This window comes from Strix uralensis, chromosome 12 (genome assembly GCF_047716275.1).
Source record: "Strix uralensis isolate ZFMK-TIS-50842 chromosome 12, bStrUra1, whole genome shotgun sequence".
In the NCBI taxonomy this organism is placed as follows: Eukaryota; Metazoa; Chordata; class Aves; order Strigiformes; family Strigidae; genus Strix; species Strix uralensis.
In genome coordinates, this window is record NC_133983.1 from 4,733,458 (window position 1) to 4,755,978 (window position 22,521).

Below are 22,521 nucleotides of genomic sequence, written 5' to 3' on the forward strand. Positions count from 1 at the left end.
CGCCCGGGGCCCCGCCCCCGCCGCGCGGTGCACGCCGGGCAGGCGGCGGCTCGCGCCTTCTGAGGCGGCCTGAGGGGTGTGAGGCGGCTTGAGGGGTGGGTGGTGGCGGGGCCTTGGGGCGGGGCGGGGTGGGATGAGATGAGATGAGATGAGGTCGCGGGTTTCCGGGGTCGCTGCGTTGGTTTCGTGCAGGGGGTAGCGGAGAGCGTTCTCGCGGTGTCCCGTCGCAGCTCTTTCCTGAGGTGGGGGAAGGTCCCGGCCGAGGCCGCTCTGCTCGCGGCTGGGCCTGTCCCACGGTGGCGCCCACCCCCGGCATGGCTGCCGCTGCCCGGGCGCGGGGAGCCTCCGGCAGGTGCTTTGCTCTGGCCCTGGGCCTCTCCACCGCGGCCCGGGGCCCCAGTCGGGCAGGGCGCTGCGGCCGCCAGTCCCCTTGGCTCTGCCGCTGCCCAGAGCTGGCAGGTCCCTTTGCAGACAGGGTGTGGGGACCCCCCCCAGAGGGGGTGGTTGGTCTCCCTCGGTGCGTTGCCTTGAGAACAAGGTGGTGTTCCTTGAGAACTTGCTGCTGCTTTTTTTTCCTGGGCTGAGTTCCTGAGCAGGGTTGGGTGACAGGTTTGAGCTGAAAACGTTCTTATAGAAAAAGTGCAAGGCAGTGACCAATGCTTCTGGACAAGGCAGGTATAACAGGGAAAGTATATATGTATCCATAGCTAAAGTGATGTCTGTTGTTTTCATTTGAAGTTCTGTGGTTTTTTTTTTTACACAGCCAGTATTTTGGGTGTTATACTGAAGCCAAAACAGCAAAACCACACATAATACATAAATAATACAAATTGGGATTGATCATGAAGACCTTTTGTGGAAGAGCTAATCCAACCACTGGTGCAATGGAGTGGTTAGAAGAGGATGAGAACTATGACTATCATCAGGAAATTGCAAGGTATACTTGAAAAAATAGCTTATTGTTCCACTAGAGCTACAAAAAAGAGCAAACACAACTTGTTTCTATGACAAATTTTGGGTTTTTCTCTATAGAAGTTTAAAGGACACAGATTGTAGGACAGTCTAAATGTTACAGTGCCCTGTGTTGTACAGGACAGAACTAGAAATGTAGAATTTTGTAAAGTATTCTCCAGGTAGTTTCCTTCTAAATTTTTAAAAGACATTTCTGAGGTGCTTATCTTAATGCTGACAGTGACTGAGTTGTGGCAAAATGCATTGACTAAATTTCTTTTAAATCCCCAGTGCAAGAAACAATTACTAAGTGTCTATTCCTGTAGTAACTTTTTTAAGAGCTTAATGTAACAGCCAGAGAAATTGGGAAGATTAGATTTGGGAGTATTTTTAAGTAGTACGACCCATGAAGATATGAATACCAAAGAAATTTAAGTCTTGGTAACAAATGGTAGACCATTATTAGGCTGTCTTTCATTCCTGTGTATTGCTCTGTATGAAGCTCTTGTCTGTCCCAGCTGTTATTTCACAGCTGTTTGTTCATAGGTTCATGTATTGGGTCTGTTGCTGAAGAGAGGATATATGCCAGCAGTTAATTAGTTTATGTATATGCTGATGACCAGATCACTGAAATGACATTATTCCTTAGATTTGGGAGCCAGTTCAGATCCTCAAATTGTATGTCCCCATTTATGGGTCATGGGGACCCGTTGCCTTAGTAAGAGAAAACAAAGGAAGCTATACGAGATCTAGCAGTTCCGTCATGCTTTGCAGTATGTAGTATTTTGACTGGATTTTTTAAATTTTAGGTCACGCTATGCAGATATGCTTCACGATAAAGACAGAGTAAGTATAGAAGCAAAAAAACTTCTGAACGGTAAGAAAATACTAATGTCCTTTCTCTTGAATAGCTGTCTGCATGATTATACAGGTTTCTCTGAAGGATGAAATGATCGAATTTGTACCCTTTAAGATACCAGACCTGCTCTTAGATCAACATCTGACTCTTAAGTGTTCTGTTGTTTACTACAGAACATGATATTTACATTCAGTTTGCTGTTCTATGTTTGACATTTTTGACAGAGAGAGCTCATTAGATGAAATTTCAAAGGCTATAAATGTGAATCTAGTTTTTAGGAATGTAAGTAAAGTCTATCTTAATTCTCTTGTGATATTTTTAGCTCTTATTTACTGCTTAGGATCGAGAAGAAAATTGAGATACCGTATCTACTGGCATGATAAAGTCTGGAGTGGATGGTTTAAATGTACTTTCTGCTCTAGCCGTTTAGTCAATAACATTTTTAAAGATTTTTATGGTGTCTATACTACGAGTCTTGAATTCATACTGAATTGAAACATGCCAGAGGGATCAGGCATTTAATAAGCCATGTAGAGCACCAAGTTGTGTCTAAGTAATTAAAACAACTCTACTGGAGTTATATATCAAAAGTGTTAACTAGAATGGTTTGGAAAGGAATCCAGCAGATTCCAAATATCCAAAGATAGTGTGTTATTTGGAAAGGCTTGATAAGACATTCCTTTTCAAATGATTTACAGTAGGCTATTATGCAGTAAATATAAGCATATATTTTGCTATGTATACTGTAGCTGACAGATGGCAGGATTGGTTTTTTCCCTGTTGTTATTGCTGGTATGCATGTAGCCCCACTTAATGGCACATAACCAAAAGCCAGTATTTACACATGCTGCCTCTCATGTGGGAATGTTTTCCAGTATATGGAGAGGAATCTAAATCCAAGATACTTCAGGTCTTATGCTGTCAGAGGCACTAGAAGACTATTTGAGTGGTGCTGCAGTGGAAAAGTAGTAAGAAAACCAGTAGTATTTCTCATGGATCTTAACTATTATTTTTATGTCTAGAAAATTTATTGCATTTGTAAATTATGCAAGCGTTGTAAATAGCTGACTGATCAATGATGAGTGAATGGTGTGATAAAAATTGATGTGCTTTAAATGGACTGATCCCTCCAAAAACACTTCCTTTCACTGAAAATGGCTTTGATGTGACTATAGAATGAAGAATGTCTGTAGGTGTTTTTCTAGCTATAAACTTATAGTCTGAAAGTGCAAGATTTCTCTACAAAAGTTAAAATAGATATGAATAAAATGAATAGATAAAAGCTTGCTGATCTCTTTCTTCTTTGTTTTTTCCCATCTCCACAGAACACAAAGTATTACCAAGGTATTCGTGCTGCAGTGAGCAGAGTAAAAGAAAGGGGTGAGAAAGCAATTGTTCTAGACATAGGGACTGGCACAGGACTCCTGTCTATGATGGCAGCTTCAGCAGGTGCAGATTTCTGCTATGCGATTGAGGTAAGCATTTGTTATTGGTTGCACATAATTCTGCATGCACGTTCATAACCTTTTTTTAGAGATTTAATGCAGTTGTTCTGTCTGAGTGATCAGTGCTGTGGATGCGTTTGCCATTTGTGGTTTCTGAAATGCAAGTTTGATGCTTTTATCTGTGTGAAAAAGACTTAGATTGTACAAGCATATGGTTGAAAAGACATAATACATTTTTCATTCTTGGGATAGTTTCTGTAAATGTACAGATTAACAGTACTAAGTTAAGTTTCATAGTGTTCTGTCTTCTCTACTTATCAAAACTCAAGTGTAATATGGAAAACTTGATAAAAGTTTTTGAAAAATGTGAGTATTCTCAAACTATATTGTTGATCTTCCTGAGTTTCAGCTCTTGGAGATGGGTTCTCAGACCCACTTAATAATAACATGAATCCCATCTTAATAAAGATACTGTCTCATAAACTTATTTTTCATTTCTTTGTGATTAGATGGAGCATATCCTTTTTTATTGGCAGTTAAGAAACATCCTGATGGTCATTATCAGTCATTTCTTATATGAAGGATAACAGGAAGATTCTGGCAAATTTAATTTTTTGGTTTACACATTTGAAAAAAACAAAAAGAAGATTCACTTGTCTGATGGTCACAGTTGAAAGGGTGCACTGTGATTTTTATCCAAGTAAAAATCTACATTTTTTTAATTTGGATTTTATCCTATGATCATTTTCATGTAGGGTCAGTCATCTTTCATGTAGGTACAGGAAGCAGTAGCCTGCAGAATAAATCTGTTCACAGCCAATCGTAGGGAAGAGACAGTATCAGAAGTGATGTGGTAGGAGAGGTCTTTTGCCTTCTGCTTAGTAGTTTGTTGACCACTCTGATGGAGGAGGATCAGTAGCTGGTGGGAGGAAGGGAGGCCCATGATGGAAAATAAAAGCCTAATCTGAAGTCTGAGAGCTACTGGTGTAGGTGTTCTAATAGGAATACATTATTCCAGTTCTGGAACTTGGGCTAGGTTCCAAAGTGGCCACAAATTTCTTCTCTTAAGTAGTCAGGTTGTATGGCTGAGTAGAATATTTAAAAAATTTTTGAGTTTAAAAACTGGATGTGGATGTTAAGCCCTTTCAACACATTCTTCATCGTTCTGCTATTTTCAAGCTATATATTCTTTTTGTTCTAAATGAAATAAAAATTCTCTTCACGGTTATGCTGTTAATAAAAGCAGATTTTTGGCATACTTAAGTGACCATTTCAGTGCTGGTTGTTTTGGGTTCTTTTATGTATTTATTTGTTTTGAGCACATAAAAGTCTCTGGGGGCCTCTTTTGATGCATGCATATCTTTTTAAAAATAACAAGTTTAATGTAAATGCTAAATATTCTTAATGTGTATTCTTGTCTTTCAAAAGTTAATTTGGAGTAGCTTTTGGAAACAGCTGATAGTTTGTAACAGTGACATTGGAGCCCTATGAACCTTTGAAGTGAGGCTTGCTGTCTTGTTTCATGGTAATGAACTTCAAACAGGAAAAGATACAGAAGATGTTAAAATTTTGGCAGGACTAAATATGCTGCATTTTGTGTTGATGTCCTTTCATTTTTGAAAGCTAGTGTTAGCTTACTAGTTTGTGAAGAGTCTTTCTATTTACAGGTTTTCAAGCCCATGGCTAATGCTGCTGTGAAGATAGTGGAGAAAAATGGTTTTCGTGACAAGATCAAGGTAATCAACAAGCACTCCACTGAAGTCACAGTTGGCCCAGGTGAGAAAAATAGGCTAGGGTTAAAAAAATTGGCGAGTACCTCAAAACCATGAGGGAATATGTATTCTTCTCACTTTCTGAATGTTTTTAATTAAACCAAGCAAATCCTTTACTCTCTAGGAAGTAACATTGGAAATTTCCTTCAAAAGGAAGTGTTGAATAGTATTTCAGTAGTCATTTGTATTTCATAGTAAACTTCTAAAAGAAAATAATTTGCAGTCTTCATCAGGCTCTCTAACAGGAATAAGTTTTTGAATGACTTGTGTTTTCAGTATAGTATTTTCTTGAAAGACTTATATAAAAAGTCTCAATTTTACTATGTTAAATTGTGTCTTTTAGATGGAGATATGCAATGTCGTGCAAACATCCTGGTAACAGAATTATTTGATACAGAGCTGATCGGAGAAGGAGCTTTACCAACCTATGAGCATGCACACAAATACCTTGTACAGGTAAGAAAACAGAAATTGATAGTGTGTCAGATTTATCCCTAGAGAAACTCTTCTGTCTTTTTTGGAGTAGGATAGAGATTATACTTGATTTAACCTTCTGTATCCTTTGTAAATACACCATCAGCTGTGCTAATTTCTTATTCAGTGAATAATTTGCTAGATTCATTCCTAGAATAAAGCTATCGGGGCACATACTGTAAATCACAGACTCTGAAATTACACTTAGTTGCTTTGTATTAAAACCATTAACTTGCTGATTAACAAATGTCTTTCAGAAAGGCATCCAGTTCTGATTTGGAACTTTCTTTAGTAGTTTGTTCCAATGGTGAATAGGTCCCAAGATGTTTTAAAAAATTATTCTCCTCCTAAATTTGATGGGCTTCACCTCCCAGGAATTGATTGGGTTTTTCCTAAGGAGCTCTTGCTACTCTGCGTGGTTTTTGCCTGTGAAAATACTTTAAGCACCGTAATCAAATTATATGTCAAAAAACCCACTGGATATTAATCCATGGGTGTAATTTTAGGGCTTTCTCCTTCACCCCTGCTAATTTTTCCCTTTAATTAAAATGTGGATGACAAAACTTTATTTAGCTTTATAAGTTTCGTTTCACCAGTTCTACATGTAAAGACAATAGCACTCCATAACTTTTTACTGCTCTCCATATATAACTCTAAACTGTAACTAGACTTTTTTTTGTAAAAGAATTGTTCTTGGACTTCACAGTTAGCTCTTAGTTCACAGTGGTTTTTTAGAACAACTTACATGTTTTCTACTCTTTAAACATGGATACAGAGTTATTATTCCATAAATATTTGAGCAATTATCTTTCTTATTTACTTATTGTAATCACAAACTCTGTTTTAATGTTGATAGCTTAGTAGTTACCTGCCTTGAGAAGCTCAAGATAGATCTCTTATCTCAGGATGAGTATGGAAATACATGTTTAACTGAGGCTAGTAAAATGGTACTGTTGCATGGTTAATAAAGTAATCTGGCCTTGCTGAACTACACTGAACAAGATAGGTATATATGTATTGTATTTCACAAATAGAGAAAAAGCAAAAGTGCCCTGATGTTGCAGAAGTCTCTGAAATAATTTGTGTTTAAGATTTCAAAGCTCCTAGTCCAACTTTTCTTTAAATTGTTTCACATTTCAATTGATTTCATTCTCATGCATGTTACTAAGTCAAATTTGTTGAATACGTTTACCCTTTGTTTTAACACTCAGGAAGGATGTGAGGCAGTGCCTCACAGGGCAACAGTGTATGTCCAGTTAGTGGAATCCAAAAGAATGTGGTCCTGGAGCAAACTGTTTCCTGTTCGTGTCGAAGCAGAGGATGGTGAAAAAATTATTGTCTCCCCTTCAGAAATGGAGAACTGTCCAGGTGTTCCATCTGTTTGTGATATCCAGCTGAACCAGATGCCGTCAAGTGACTTCACTGTCCTTAGTGATGTGGTGACAATGTTCAGGTAAAGTAGGTGTCGTCATTTTGTTCAAACCAAAATTTTCCTGTTACGCCTTTTATATAAGTTGTGTATTCACCGTGGGAAGCTAGTGAAAATTTCTGAAAAATGCTGAACTGTTTCTTTTTACAATTTTGATGCTTCTCTGCAGTGTGGATTTCAGTAAGCCAGTAAGGAGTGCTCCTACCTACTATAGAGTGCAGCTGGAGCCTGTAAAATCTGGCAAGGCACAAATCGTACTTTCCTGGTGGGATATTGACATGGACCCTTCTGGGATGATAAACTGCACAATGGCTCCATACTGGGTAAAACCCACTGCTGCTTTCCAGGTAAAATACTGAGCCTTCACATACTATCATCGAACGACTACCAGTAATTATTTTGGGTAAAGGCCATACCGGGTGTTTTAAGCAGCTGTGCCTTAAACTGTGTAGGAACTTGCTAATGCTTTATGTATTGGAAGATGCTACATAAGCAAATCATAGAAATGTTAACTTTATTACGCACCCGTTTTAGGTTTTCTTTCATGTAAGACTTACCTTTAAGCTTTAATGTAAAACTTTAAAACTGAAGCTGTCTTCCAGACTTTTTAAAAATTATTTTCAAGGAATAAATCAAAATATTTCCACATATTTTTTCTTAACTAGTCTCTATCCCTTGTCAAAATATTAGTCTGTGGTTTGCTTCCATGTAGTTCTATTAAATTTCCAAATAAGTGTTAAGTTTATGGTAATATATTTATACTCCCATAAAAAAGGCTGGTGTTGGAAAATGCTGGGTTGATACTGGATATTTAGAGGAACAGGAGATCACTATGAAATCAGATTCATGGGTTTTTGTGTGAATGTATTTACTAGTAGGATCAACTTAGTTAAAAGGAAACTACAGAATGATTGCTTGCACTTAACCATGTTTGAGAATAAAATTTGAAACTATCAATCTTCAGGGCATTTGGTCAGCTTAGAATGACCGATCAGCTTGGAATATTTACAGTGCAGTAAATAGCTTTTTGAAACACAAAATAGTTGTGCTGTCATATCTGAGTGACACTAAGTGACCTCATTTGATACATGAGGCTCCAACCACTGGTCACTGTCAGCCATAAAGGTTTCTAACATAAGTGAACTATAGAGACAAAACTGCATTAATAAATGCAAAGTGTATTTTGGATTTGGTTTTCATTTGATTAAAATACAAGCTTAGCTAGTCAGCAAGCCAGTGGTCTCAGGCTTGTTCTGTTGTAAGAAATCTATATGCAGGGCATTTATTCAATACACGGTATTAGTCCTTACTCAGCCTTGCTGACATGAACAAGATTCTTTCAGCTAGTCATACATCAGTGCTTCAAAGTTGTGCCCATTCTTGGGAATTGATTTCCTGGTATATTTTTACTTTACTATTTATGAGTTAATTCCTAAGGTTTTGTTTATTAACCCTTTTCAGTGGAGAGATCACTGGATGCAGTGTGTGTATTTCCTTCCAAATGAGGAGCCAGTTCTCCAGGGTGAGAAGGTGTACCTGACTGCCTGTCGTGATGAGTACTCTGTGTGGTATAAGCTGCAGAAAGACAGGTAACAAGACGTGTGTGTGAAAAGGGAGGGTATTTTATTCCAAGCTCGAGTATTTGCTGTTCTTAGAAGTAGCTGTTTTGTAGAAGAACAAGATCAGAACCTAAAGACTAGAAAATTATTAAAAGCCACTTTATGGGCAATGCACAGGTGAAAAAAACATGTGATGCATAAAAACAGAGTTGAGGTTTGGACTGCAGGCTCCTGCCTTATACCTGATGGCATTCTGTGACAGAGAAACAACACCCACTCATGGTAGGTTCCTGGAAAGCCTATCTTGGCTGAGCTGGCATATAGGTAAAGGAGTGTGTAATTGCCATGCTGTCTCTTTTGTATTTTCTTATCACTGTCTTTCTGAGATTAATGCCTTGTTCTCAAATTAAGAGGAGCTTAATCATGTTGGTTGTGATGACAATATCAGCCAACATTTTTAAAAATCAATGCCAGCTTTAAAAGTTAACTCCTGAATTATATGTGCCTTTTTTGTTACTTAGGAATCCAAATGCATAACTTTTTTCTAAAAGGTCAAAGCCTAAAATACCTAACCATCACAGTCAGTGGGAAAGTTTGGGCAGTTCTTGGTTTTGTTTTTTAAAAAAAGGTGAAAATTGGCTCTTCTTTTCATTTGGAAATGCAAAGCTAAAAAAGGGTCCCCTCAGAACTAGTGGATTTGAACAAGTAACAGTGGAGTTCAAATGCGTTAATGTGCATACTAGCTAAAATGTGTAAATGCACATGTTTGTGAAAAAATATTACTGATGCTGTAGTTAATACTTCATTGAAATTACTTTGCAGAGGAGAAGAGGAGAAGAAATCAGACGTTCGTGTTGAGAGTCCTGTTTGTAGATGTCAGGCTCATCTTCTTTGGAACAGACCACGCTTTGGGCAATTAAATGATCAGAACCGAACACGCCAATACATCAAGTCTTTGATGAAAGTGAGTGCAGGTTGCCAGGAGGTTTTTTGGCTTCTGCCATAGATGTATGTATTGGGTTTTTTTGCAGTAATTATTTGTGGAATTTGTTTCTCCCTTGCTAAAGGACTTTGCTTCTAAAGTATATTTTATTTACATCAGGAGATATAAGTTATATTTTGTCATGAAAACTTTGGTATTACTTTTTTTAAATTCTAAGCAGCCATTTTTGCATAGAAATTTGTAGCAATTTGTAGCAATGTGTATTTGTTAGAAGGGGTATTGGTAGTTGAATAAAGACACCCAATGCATTTTTGTCCAAACATTTTCTGACCTAAAACAAGGGGATTAGATGAACATTTCTTAATAGTATTCTGTTCTGCTTGAAGTGGATATATTAATCACTGTATCTCCCAGTCCTTATTTGATATGGAAGTGTATAAAGTGGGGAAAAAACACTACCAGAATGTCTAGAATTTGAAAACTTATTCATCTGGAATAGGAATAACAATGACTATTTAATTTCTGTAGGTTCTGAAAACAGATAGTGTTTGCCTCTGTATCAGTGATGGGAGTCTGCTGCCTGTGCTGGCTCACTATCTTGGAGCAAAGCAGGTACAGTACTTTTTCCTGTTTTTCTTTCTTTGTGTTTTAGCTTGGTATTTCCAGCCCTCTCATCTGGTTCAGAATTTCTAGCCCGTTATTTAGTTACTTCCAGTGCCTCTTCAGTGACAAGTGAGAAAGAGGCTCCCATTGTGTTGAAGAGGAGGTTAAGTTCATCTCTGATCAAGCTGAAGTCTAGGGAGATAATAATTACCAGATTTGATGTTTACCAATATGTAACCTTGAATGAAAGCAGTGTTCCTTATTCCCCACTGATTGCTGTTTGCCATTTTGTATCTTGGTGTTTTTGCAAATACTGTTTCTACCGACATAAATGGCAATTTTTTTTCTTCTTTTGTGTTTCCAATTCCATAATTACATTTATTATCTAGTCGGAAGTGAAAGGTCTGCAACAGCAAGATAGGAAGCAGTAAGAATACTGAGTCTGTGTGTAAATGAGAACTGCCTGCCTGTCTCAAGTGTATACCATACTTGATGTGTTTTCTGATGGGGCTTGTCAAACTAAAATCTATTACAGTTGGACTGAATATCTGGGAATGTGTAATGTAATATAATCCCGAGGAAGTTGCTAGGCAATTCATAGAAATAAACATGCTGAGTTAAACCAGTGATCCATGGCCCCTGTATTTTTGTCTTTAGTAATGGCTAGTCACAGGCAACCAGGAGAGAGGAAATGAATAGGGCAGACACAGAAATTTCCATAGTATTTTCCTAGCCCTGTAGCAGCATATTGCCTAACTATTCACCAAAATTGAATAAAACCTAATTTCTTTCTTACTTCAAACTGCTGGTGTGCTGCATTGTACATCTGAGCTCTGTCCAGCTGATACAATCAGATCATGTTAAACCGTGCTTAGAAGGAGTAAGCACTAGTGGAGGTTGATTCAGCACACTGGCAATATGCTTGCATTTGTTCTGGAGTATATATATGCCTAGAGCAAATGTTAATATGCTATGTGCAAATAAATATTTGCATTTTGTTGTTTTTTTTTTTCTTGTATGGCTGTAAAAACAGTATTATTTAGCCTGTAGTTATTGAGGGGTGGGGGCTTTTGTTGTTAAAAAGGTACATGAGAGAGGGCTGTCGAATAGATGCGTGGTTCTTATGAACTATGTTCACTAGGGCTTCAAAATAGTTCTTTCATTGTTTGTTTACATATTTAATTAAAAATTATAAAGCTAGTTGACTTACTGTTGTATATTTTCTTTAGGTGTTTACATTAGAAAACTCTGCTGTGTCCTGTTCTGTCATGGAAAAAGTGAGTATTCAGCTTTCTGTTAAAGCAGTAAATGAACTCATGGCATTTCTAAGGCCAGAGTTGATGCTTTTGATTATCCTTGCATCAATTACTTGGAGGTTAAATCAAGTTTAATGAATGTATTTGATCGTACAGTTTGATAAGACTGTGGGAGGTGGGGTATGTTGGAGGGAGGAGGTATGATTTTTTCCAAGGAGTTGTGCAGAGCTGTGTGCAAGTACTTGGAGGAATACATCCTGTTGGAGATTGGATCTATCTCAGAGCTTTAGCCACAAGCTGAGTAGGTCACTGGGGAAGTTGAGCTGAGCAGAGGGAATATAGTTGCCAGTGCTTGATCTCTTCTTGGATGCTTGTTGGCTTGTCTGCTTGAGCTGCTGCCCTCATTGCACTGGAGATAAAAGCCAAGCTGTTTGTTTCCGAGGATTAGTGGAATGGGAGAGCATCTTGTAGCTTGCACCAGTCTCACCTGGAAGGTGGCATCTAGCAGTTCTGTCTTTCAGCTGAGACAAGTTGGGAATGCCTGCCCTGCTCTTTGGCTCTTAGGAGGCAGTAGGCAATGGGCCTTAACTGCAGGTGATGGTTCAGCGGCTTCCTCGGGGTAGGGCACAGAAGGCCGTGCCACTGGAGCAGAGGCTGTTCAGGAGAGGCAGCTAAGGTCTAAGAAGTGACTGAAAGCAGCTTCCTGAAGTCATTGTTCAGCTGCGTCTGTTTTAGTTGGCACTGTATATTTGAAAGATGTCTATCTCAGCCTGTGGCTTAGGAGTACAAAAACATGAATGGTAGCAAACTGGGACGCAAACCTGGTCTCAAACAGAAGCCAAATAAGCAGTGTATTCATAGCTGAAATAACACTTATCTTTCTTGACTGTCCTTCCCATATGCTTCAAAGTACAAATGAATGAAGGTGAGGCAACTTTTGTGTTACCTGCCTTTTTATATACTTAATTGAAGGAATATGTAGGGCATGTGCTTTAGTTCACTAGGTGTGACATGTTGGCTCAAAGTGCATGCACCCTTCAAGAATAGACTTGTATTGTCCTGATGAGTTATGGTAGGCAGTTTTTTTAAAATTGCTTTTCGCTATTGGTTTCCTTTTGTTTATTTTTAATAAAATTATTATTTTGGTGTGGGTTTGAGTCTCAGCTGTAACTTTTGATAAAGACAGTATGCTACTTTTTAGTTTTTTAAAGCAAATCATCTCGAAGATAAAATTAAAATAATAGAAGCACGTCCTGAGTTGCTGACCTCTTCTCATTTGGAAGATAAAAAGGTATGTTACAGTTGTCCAATACTGAATTTTAGTGGCGTGGTGGGGAGCAGAAGGTGAAAATAAATCTTGCTTTCCTACTGTGCTTCTGTAACCACAATGAATCCCAATATGTCCTAGTTCATATAAATTATAACAAGTAGATGGTTCAGACGTTGTCCCACTGAAACTAAATGAGGCTTAGTCTCAAGCCTGGGAGGGTTTTTGCTTTGTTTTTAAAAGGGTATGACTTTCCCTTCCTGCACAATCTACACCAGTTGTAAGGGCAGTTAAACTGGTTTAACTGCCTATGTTCTGCTAGGCTGTAGCTCTTCTTTCTCAAGCCACTCAGAAGATTGCAGTCTATTTGGAAGTACTAACATCCTTAAATTAAAAACTTCAAAATTCTATGACACTTACTACAAAGCCTTCCAACATAAAACTGCAATATTTTCTCTCAAACTTTATTGCAGGAAAATTAATTTTAAAATTTGCCAACTAAAAGCGCAAAAAGATTGTTGTGCAGTATATGCAGTAAGTAAATCTTTGTGGAACAGTAGAAGTTTTTATCTAGATGACTTCACTTGCTATATTGCATTGTCTAACTATTGAAGATATAAACAGCCTGTGTTAGTGAGTTGTTGTTTTTTATTACAATGCTTTTAATCTCTTTCTTTCTTTGCCAAGATTTCTGTTCTTGTGGGAGAGCCGTTTTTTACTACAAGTTTGCTGCCGTGGCATAACCTGTATTTCTGGTATGCTAGGACAGCTGTGACCAGCCACCTTACCAGCAATGTCACTGTCCTACCTCAGTCTGCTTCTTTGCACATGATGATTGTGGAGTTTCAGGTGAGATTGTTTAGAACTATCCATTTGATATTTACACTAATCCACTTAAAATTGAGTATTCATCCAGGATTTTTTAACAGCAAGTTTATCTCATCTTAATGCTGCACACTTTGATATGTTTTGCACTTACCACCTGAGAAAAGAATATTTGACATCTTGAAGATGAGTTTTGCTGTTTCAGCCATCTCTGTCAGAAAATTAACTTGAATAATTTTACCATTTTAAATGAAAGGGCTGAATGTTTTAAAATTTTTCTTTAGATTAGAGAGATATTGCTGAAGCATGTGAGAATTGTGGTTATCTATAGAAGTAGATATTCTGCAAAATAACAAGTTTTAAAATTGTGCTTTATAAGTATAGGACTGGAGGCAGGATTCATAATTGCATGTTCTTTTTTTTAACCACTTGAGGCTATGCACAGTTCTAAATTTGAGCATAATAGGGGTCACATCTTAATACTTTGAAAAGTCATCTTTCATAAGTTGTACAAAGGTACAAACTTTTTTGCAGTTATTAAGGACTTTGTCAGTAAAGACCGTGAAGAGTTTACCTACAATGACAATGGAAATTAGATAGGTACTTTTGTAATTAATATGCAGAGTTTTTGTCCAGTAGCTTTAGTCTGAAATTGTGTAACGAAAATAAACATATCTGTATATTTAAAAAAATGCTATAGTCTAATGAATTTTCACATAAATGTAACCTTCAGTTTATCTGTTACAAATACCAGGTCTTTTCTCTCTCTTTTCTTCCCTTTGTCTGGTTCACCAGCTGTGTAGTTTTGTGTCTGAGCCTTCTCTCCCTTAACAGTTTCCTTATTTGAATGCGCTTTAATCTTGTTCTCGTACTTCCATGTTTGATTTGTGCATGTGAAAATATGTATGTTCTTTTTCCCTCTGGCACTAATCAACTACACTGCATGTGTTTACATACCTTTGAGTTTTCTGCAAAAATGTAGAGAATTTAAATATATACTAAGTAGATAATGTAAATCTGAATCTTACAATAGGAAGCAGTTGTTTAAGACTAATCAACAGTAATCGGATTGACATAAGCAGTTAATTTTAATTCCATGCTCTCTTACCCGGAGGATTTACTTCCCTAGAACTCAAAGCTTTTTGTAAGGAAGCAAGAATTATTCTCTTCATGTTCTGGATGAGGAAACTGAAGCATGCAGAGTGATGATTTAAGATTATTCAGCAATCTAGTAGCAGAATGTAGAGTGACATTCACGTCACCTGAACCTCAGTTTTATACTTTTATGTACAGGGTTGTGTTCAGAGATGATTCCACATAGCTATTTTGATAGAACATTTAACTTGTGTTTTGTTCTATTAAGCTACTCCAAAAGGTCTTGCTTTAATTTCATGTTTTCCTCTTTGTTCAGTGGTGAATCTAGATTCAAAGACTAGAATCTCTGGGCTTTTTTAAATAACCTCTGCATTTACCAGTTCTTGGTTAGACAGAAGGAAGAGACATAGTGTTGTAAGGTATTCTGCAGAGCTGGCTCTGTAGGCTGTTCTGCCTTGTCAGAGTAGGGATATGTCATTACAGTTAAGCAGTTAGCAAAAGCTGGATCCAGGAGAAAGAATTTGATGAAATTACTTCGGTTATAAACTTGTTTACTCTATAATTGCATTTAGGGAGCAGGATGCTACCTATCTGATTTGATAGTTCTATCAGATATACCATTCAGAGATTCTTTATAGTCACTCTAGTTCATGCTTTATTCAGGCATAAATTACAGCAGCATTTATTTAAATGTATAGCAGTCCTGCTGCCATCTTGTAGAGCAGGAACATTTGGGGTTGCTAAGTGCAACAATGAACAGGTAATAAAATATATTTTCCACATCTATGATAGAACAAGAACATCCACAGCTAGTGAATGTTCTTGTTCTATTAAGAGACTATTCATGCAGTCTAAGAAAAGCAAAAGTTGAACTGAATCACCGTCTCTCCAGTGGATTGCTAAAGTTAATGAGAGGCATAGTATGAAGCGTGTAAAATAATTTTACTAATCTTTGGAGTGCTAAAGGGAAGAATGGTAGTCAATAGGCTGTAAGATGTTTGATGCCACTGGGAGCACTTACCTGTGTTGGGTAGTGGAAATGGGGGGCCTGTAAGGGTTTCATCTTGACAAATCCATACCTACTCTAAAGTAAATTATGCATAGAGATAGTAGGAAATGTGACAGATTGTTTAGAGGAGTTGAAAGCAGTGGCTGAAGAATTAGCTGACTTGCAAAATATTTTCCCAGAATTACATTATCTTCCAATTCTTGCAGTAGTTCTAATGCTTTAGGAATGTATAGATAGTAAAAAGTTTTGATCTGGCTTGTTATCAAATGTCTAATCTACAGCTAGAATTATTTTAAGATTTCCTGTTTCTTTTAATAAAGCCAACAAAATCCTGTTTTCTTTTTTAGGACTTATGGAGAATCAGGAGTCCATGTGGCACCTGTGAAGGTTTTGATGTCCGTACTATGGATGATATGATTAAAGTAAGAAGAATGAGAATAGTTTCAGCACAAGTCTCTGTGAAACAGAACAAAACTCGCGCTGGCTTAAAAAAGTATTTAGTGACTTTGAAAAACTTGTATGTTAGGCACAACACCATTGGTTTAGTTCTTCATTAATATAGTGGTTATTTAGTTCTTGCAAAACAGTAACTTCTGTGGCATGGGTTTTGGGGTTATATATTTCTTCTTATTTGTCAAGCTCTTCAGTACTTCACACTGTTTTGAAAATACTTCTGTTTATTCAAAAAAGAAAAATACTGTTCTCAAAATTTTATTCTGAGCTTGAAATCAAATCATTTGGGGATTGTTCAGAGATGAATCCTGCTGCCCTTACTTGCCCTTGCAGGTACTTTTGAGAGAGAAAAAGGCTTTTTGATTTTCAAGAAATAGATATGAAGGGTGAGATTTATTTGTATCAATTTCTAGAGCTGTATTGTCAATATCCTTATCTGAGTTAGCCTTGTAGATTGCCTTTATAGTCATTGTGGAGGAGAGGAGTACAGGCAGTTCTACAGTAGAATTCATCTCAAGGGAGGAGAAAAGTTAAATGCATTGTATTTTGAAAGCACCTGTTTGTGTTTCACTGCTGAGGACCATAGTCATAGCAATTAGTTCATGCATGTAGTTTGTATTTTATGCCTAAGAAGTACAGTCCTGTCCTCCTGCAGCTTTATTGCTTAAATACTCTTGGTTCAGGACACATAAATAACTTGAAAACAAGGACTGTTTGCTTTTGGATTGTTTTCAGATAGTTTTATTACTTTCTTTCTTCAGAATTCTCTGAATTTTAGGGAATCCAAGGAAGCAGAACCTCACCCTCTGTGGGAATATCCTTGCAAGTCACTCTCTGACCCCCAGGAAGTTTTGACATTTGACTTCAGAAAGACTGTACCACAACACTGTCTCAGCACAGAGGGTTCTATAAAGCTTTTACGGTGAGTTTTCTCATTGCAGTAAACATTCCTGTCATCATCCATTTTTTTACCTCTTACTCAAGCTTTTTGTGTATTACAGTTAACTAGTGGGTACATACTTGCCCATTCTTAATAATATGACCTAAAGTTGTGGACGTCATTCTGACACAAATTTCCTGGGGCTATTCACAATAGGCTATAAGGATAATTTCCTACATAATATGCCTGTATTTCAAAAATAACATTTTTCTAGATGATACCATGATTTAAATCTTAAATAGATTCATTTATAGTTTAGAGAAAATAAACCATTGCCTGGATGGTTTTAATCTTTCCGTTTGTTCCCTATTACTGAGTTCTTGCAGAAAAAGCTCCTTTTTAGCTTTCCAAATTACTCTAATAGCTTTAAAGTGTACGCTATTCTTCCTTTTAACTATAACTCTGACAGTCTTGATATTTGTCACATGTATTCTGAGATATTTTTCACTATTAATCTAACTAGAGATTGTACTTAATTCTGTTCAAACTTTAAATACTGTTAAGAATTAAAAAAAAGAAATTTATTTTTAACTATCTCGAGCTTATGTAACTCAAACACTGCTGTAATAATGTTTCTCTTTGTGAAACAAAATTCAAGGTTTCACAAAATCCAGAACCATCTGCATGGGGTCTCTGCCTTTGCACCAGCTGTTGTATTTACAGGCAACACACTAGCATGACTTCTGCTCCTTGGGCAGCAGACACTTGAAGTGAGATGGTATGTGTGGTAAATATTTCCTCAGAATTCAGAAAATAGAAGCTGGGGTCTCTGAAGGACGTACTCCAAATATGCCATATAATTTATGCCGTGTTATCGAGTGCCTGTTAAATGGCTGTAGTTCTGAGCAGATTTAGTTATGACATATTCTGCTTTTCCTTGTCTTTTTTAGGTTTCATATCTGCACATACTTCAAGTTGCTACCCATTTACCAAATCATTCAGCTGTTCAATGTTTTTTCAAGGAAACAATTTATTCATGCTTTTATAGCTCTCACCTAAACTATGTGAGGAATGGGTGCAGCATTTAAGCTGTCAGTATTGTATAAAGTAACAGGTTTTTATCTTCCACCTCTCCCCAGGAAAGGAAAGAGCCATGGAGCGGTTCTGTGGATGGAGTATCATCTTGCTGCTGATATCTCCATTAGTACAGGACTGATGCAAATTTCAAATGAAAAGGTATTTCTTCAGTCTAATTTATTATGTCAAGGTCTATAGGATTACAGTGCTGAAAAATGGGTCTCTGCTGGCCATGCTTGGTTTATGCAGTGCACGTTGTTACACTAGTTGAATACTATGTACTCAGAACTAGTAGAGCTATCTGTTCATATTTTTGGGGTGAACAGGAGATGTACCTTAGAATGGGAGAGTCTGAATTGGATCCAAATTCTCCCATAGTTTGGACCACATTCAGAACTTAAATATGATGCTAGCTCAAAGTAGAATTTATTCATGCAATGTCCTCTTCTCAGTTTTAAAAAAAGCAAAAATTTTGAGGGGAAGGAGTAAGTATTTTTGGTATTCTATCTAAATTATTCTTTGACCAAATCCATTTTTGCCATTTTTGTAGCATATGGTATTTCAAGTTATGTATTCCTGTAATGGAATGAGTGGCAATGGAAGTGATAACCATCTGATCGTTGTGTACTGAACTGGGAACAAGAACTCTTACTGACTTACTACTGTCTAGGAATAATATCATAGAGTTTTGACTGCTTTCACTTTTAACTCTCTCCTGTAGGGAAACTGTGAATGGAATCCCCACTGCAAGCAAGCTGTCTATTTTTTCAGTTCTGTTATTGAATCAGAAACTCTGTCTGACCTTCCTAGTGCTGTCACATATGCTATAAATTTTGACACAAAGACAGGAGACATTGCCATGGATTTTAAGCTACTGTAAAATACTTTCCTTTTACTCATGTTCCTAAATTATAATAAACTTATATAGTATTTTTTTGTATGGCAGAGGGATTTTTTTATTGTGCTCAGAGACCAAACTGACTGTTGTGAAATATACTTTAAACATTTTTGGTTTTGTTTTCAAAATATATAGTTGCGGAGCTGGCGAGGAACCTTTCCTTAAGGACAGGTATTCCTGACAGGGTTTATATACATAAATACACATACTTGTTATCACCTGTTTCAGTGTGAATCTCTGGTATTTTGGGGTTTTAAATAATGTTATGGAGCTACAAAACAGTTGATGTACTGGTTATTGTATGGTGTATCAGTGGATGAAGAGACTAAACCTTACACTAACATTAGATAAAAGTGAGTTAAACTCATCTATTTCTAGGCTTTGCTTTTGTCAGTGTAAAATGGGAAATAATCTTCAGAGCACACAAAAATAAATCCTAAGCCAAAGTACATATCTGTATTAGTACACTTAATAGGAAGAACAAAACAGTTCAGCTGCTCAGAGACTTGTGTAAGTTGAGGCTGTATGAAACTGGAATGGTCCGAGAATTAAAGTCTGAGGCACTGACATCCTGCTGGAGTCTGAGATGGTGTGTTTCTGAAGAGATGTTTGCTAAACAGTCGCTGAAGTCTGAAAAGGCATAACTGGAAATTAGAAAATGTACATATTTAGGTCAATAGGAAGTGACAAACTGATGGTAGTCTGACCAGAAACAAAAGAAAAAGAGCCATAGTCTAAAAACCTTGCAAATCTTTAGGAGATATGTGATATGCATTATATGATCAAAAATGTGTCCTTATACTTGTTCCATCAGAGGGCTAAATAATACCTGCCAGTTTAGCTAAATTGTATATTGTTCTGCAATAGCACGTATCCACAACTGAGGTTTTATTAGTTGCATTCCAGATCACGCTGTCAGAAAGTGTAGTGTGTGACCATGTGTGTGCAATTAATTCTGCTTTAGATGAACAATCAATTGGTGTATCCGTTTTGTATGTGTGATCTATTAAGGGAAATAGAAAATCAATGTACTGTCTGTCCTAAATTATGTCAGCCAGCTGCAGGGATAACTCTGTTTACCAAAGCTACTCCTGTTTCCTCTGAGCAGCAACTTCAGCAAAGTGAAAGGAATGCCATAAAGAAGTCATGAGGGAGCATGGCTTCCTGGTCACCGTGATCTGTAGTTCTGGTGAGTAGGAATTTTTCCTCTTTCTCTTCCTAAGAGTGTGATCATATTTATAGACCTGGAAGCCACATGAAATATTCCTACATTTTTTCAGAACTATTTTCCCAGCAAAGGTCTTCACACTTAATACATGTAAGGAAGCAATGAAATACATGACTAGTGTTTTCCACTAAGACAGAAACCCTGCAGCTGCTACTGAGATCTGTGGACTTCACTTTTCAAAACTGTACTTTTAAGATGCTTAACTTCAGACTCTCATTTCTTACAAACTTCACTGGAATATATAGGTTACTCTTCATTAAACAATTGTTTCTGATTTTGATACCCTGGGAACAAGTAGGAGACTGGATGTGTTTTTCTGAAAGTGGCTTTCCTCCCCCATGTGTGTGCTTGCAGTAAAAGGCCCTGTAGAAGAAGATAGTGATAAAAGTACTTCTTTGTTCTGGTTTTGCATACATGTGTAAGGAATGGCCAGTATCCTCCTATAAACAAGCATGGTGGCACAAATCTGTTTGTCATATGTTGGGAACATAAGCTGTACAATTGTAAAGCGAACAATAATATGGCCAAGCCTTTTAATGGTAAAGCCCCAGCCCTTTATAAAAAAAAAAAGTCAGTTGTGCAAGTCTGAATGGATAAGGCTTGCACGGTATGGCTTCTCCTCCTGGAGGAGATAACACAGCAGAAGAAACTTAGATGCTGCCTCCTGTGTTTGCTTGTGGCCTGACACAGAAAGCATGAGCTGCTGTTCTGCAGTAGGAATAGCTTCTGAAGGTGCTTTGCATTTAACTGCAGAAATTATTCTAGATCTAACAGAAGCATACAGTGTTCCAAAGGGAACACAGAACTAATAGCAATATATTAGAATGTATATATTTGAAAAATAGAACAAAACCACAACTGAATTTACAGTAATTTAATGTCTAGTGTTAACTTTCTCAAAGATATCTATGTATGTATGTGCCTGAATTATACTTCCTAAGAAAAAATAAACAGATAAATTCGCTGAAATGCCAAAGAGAAGAAATCCGCATTGATGGGAATTTGTATTTTGTTATCAGTGTTATATATGTTGAAGATACGTGGGCACTGTGGTAGATACCAGGCATGGTGACTGAGAGGTGCCCTTTTTAAACCCTGCTGGTATTGTGAGACTTGGGACTATTGAGATTCTCAGAGGTGGGTGTAGTGCAAGTGAAGGGCACAGGCTAGATGCAGTAGCTAGCGTATCTGCAGAACTGTGCTTCCAGCACTGAACTGTGGCAATTAACATGAATCATATTATCTGCATGTGACGAAAAACATCCTAGATTTCAATATACCTGGAGCGGTAATTGTATTGCTGCTGTCCAAAAAAATAAAGGCTGGAAAGCTGGAATGCTGAGCATATTTTAGCACCTGTGCATTCCTTAGAGGAACAAAATCTGATGGCTGTGCTCAAGCAACCTTGTGCGTGTTTTAATTCACTGTGAGTGTGATCAGCATTACTAATGCTTGCTGGTTATGCTTATGCATTTAGACAGGCACTGAAACTGCTTTGAGGATCTGGTTAAAACATGCTGGAAGCCATTATGTTGAAGTAAACCCTTACCACATGTATGGTTTGCATGTTTTCACCAAAGTCAGAGCACTCATTAAATTCTGGTACATACAAAACATAGATAGCTGTGTTGATACAAATCTGGGTTACTTGGGGCATATGTAACTAGGAGTATTTAGTGTATGTGTCAGTCTTTGGCTTCTGTGAATTCTTCAGGTGGGACTTAAAAACTTAGTGTGATCTGTAAATCGTGGAAAACGCTGTTTATAGGAGGATACTGGCCATTCCTTACACATGTATGCAAAACCAGAACAAAGAAGTACTTTTATCACTATCTTCTTCTACAGGGCCTTTTACCGCAAGCACACACATGGGGGAGGAAAGCCACTTTCAGAAAAACACATCCAGTCTCCTACTTGTTCCCAGACCTCACAGAAGCATTGTCATGATGTGCTGAGTTGGAAGAGCTTCTGGCTACTGGCGTCTTAATAAGCAGAGCAAAAATCCTACTTTCTCTTGGAAGGAACTTATTCTGTGCAGCCACCACAGACAATTTTTTTTCTAAATGACAACAGCTTTGATCCTGACTAGGCCTGCAGGCATAGATGCATGTTTGAATAGAAACAGGATCCCCTGCCACCACTGAACTAGCAGTATTACAGTTCATATGTTGCATGAGAGCCAGTGTATAACTGGCAAATTTTTTAATGTGGCACAAGAGATGCTTGCAGTAAAGATGCAGGTTTTATTCAGGTATTGAAAATAATCATTAACTACAAAGTTTTGCCATTTACATTTAACTTCCCTAGTGTAGTTTTGCTGCAAAAATAATAACTTTTCTGTAGCTCTGAATGGTAGTGAAAGTTTTACTAGTACTTGGTGGTTATCACACCCCAAATCCACAAGAGGGTGCTGAGAATCCACTTTTAAATTTCTAGTGCATTTTTCAGATCTTGTTTAATAAGGAAAAGTGCACAAACTTGCAATGCAGCTGTCACAT

General features: G+C 37.5%; 1 protein-coding gene across 5 annotated transcripts; it reads left to right on the forward strand.

Annotated features, from left to right (window-relative positions):
• The first annotated feature begins 7 nt into the window (after positions 1-7).
• Positions 8-18,842, forward strand: PRMT7 (protein arginine methyltransferase 7). Of its 5 annotated transcripts, none has more exons than XM_074881500.1 (18): positions 9-76; positions 764-937; positions 1,761-1,797; positions 3,136-3,285; positions 4,923-5,031; positions 5,371-5,483; positions 6,713-6,954; positions 7,100-7,277; positions 8,392-8,519; positions 9,312-9,453; positions 9,961-10,044; positions 11,265-11,312; positions 12,493-12,582; positions 13,246-13,407; positions 15,835-15,909; positions 16,702-16,862; positions 17,960-18,056; positions 18,619-18,842. In XM_074881500.1, exons 2-18 carry the CDS (start codon positions 843-845, stop codon positions 18,775-18,777), a joined length of 2,070 nt encoding a protein of 689 aa, XP_074737601.1. In that variant the 5' UTR covers positions 9-76; positions 764-842; the 3' UTR covers positions 18,778-18,842. The 5 variants fall into 5 exon arrangements, 4 of the variants coding, with proteins under 4 accessions (XP_074737604.1, XP_074737601.1, XP_074737602.1 ...); XM_074881501.1 differs by having other exon boundaries at positions 35-95; XM_074881502.1 differs by lacking the exon at positions 9-76 and adding an exon at positions 523-675 and having other exon boundaries at positions 768-937.
• Positions 18,843-22,521: the final 3,679 nt, after the last annotated feature.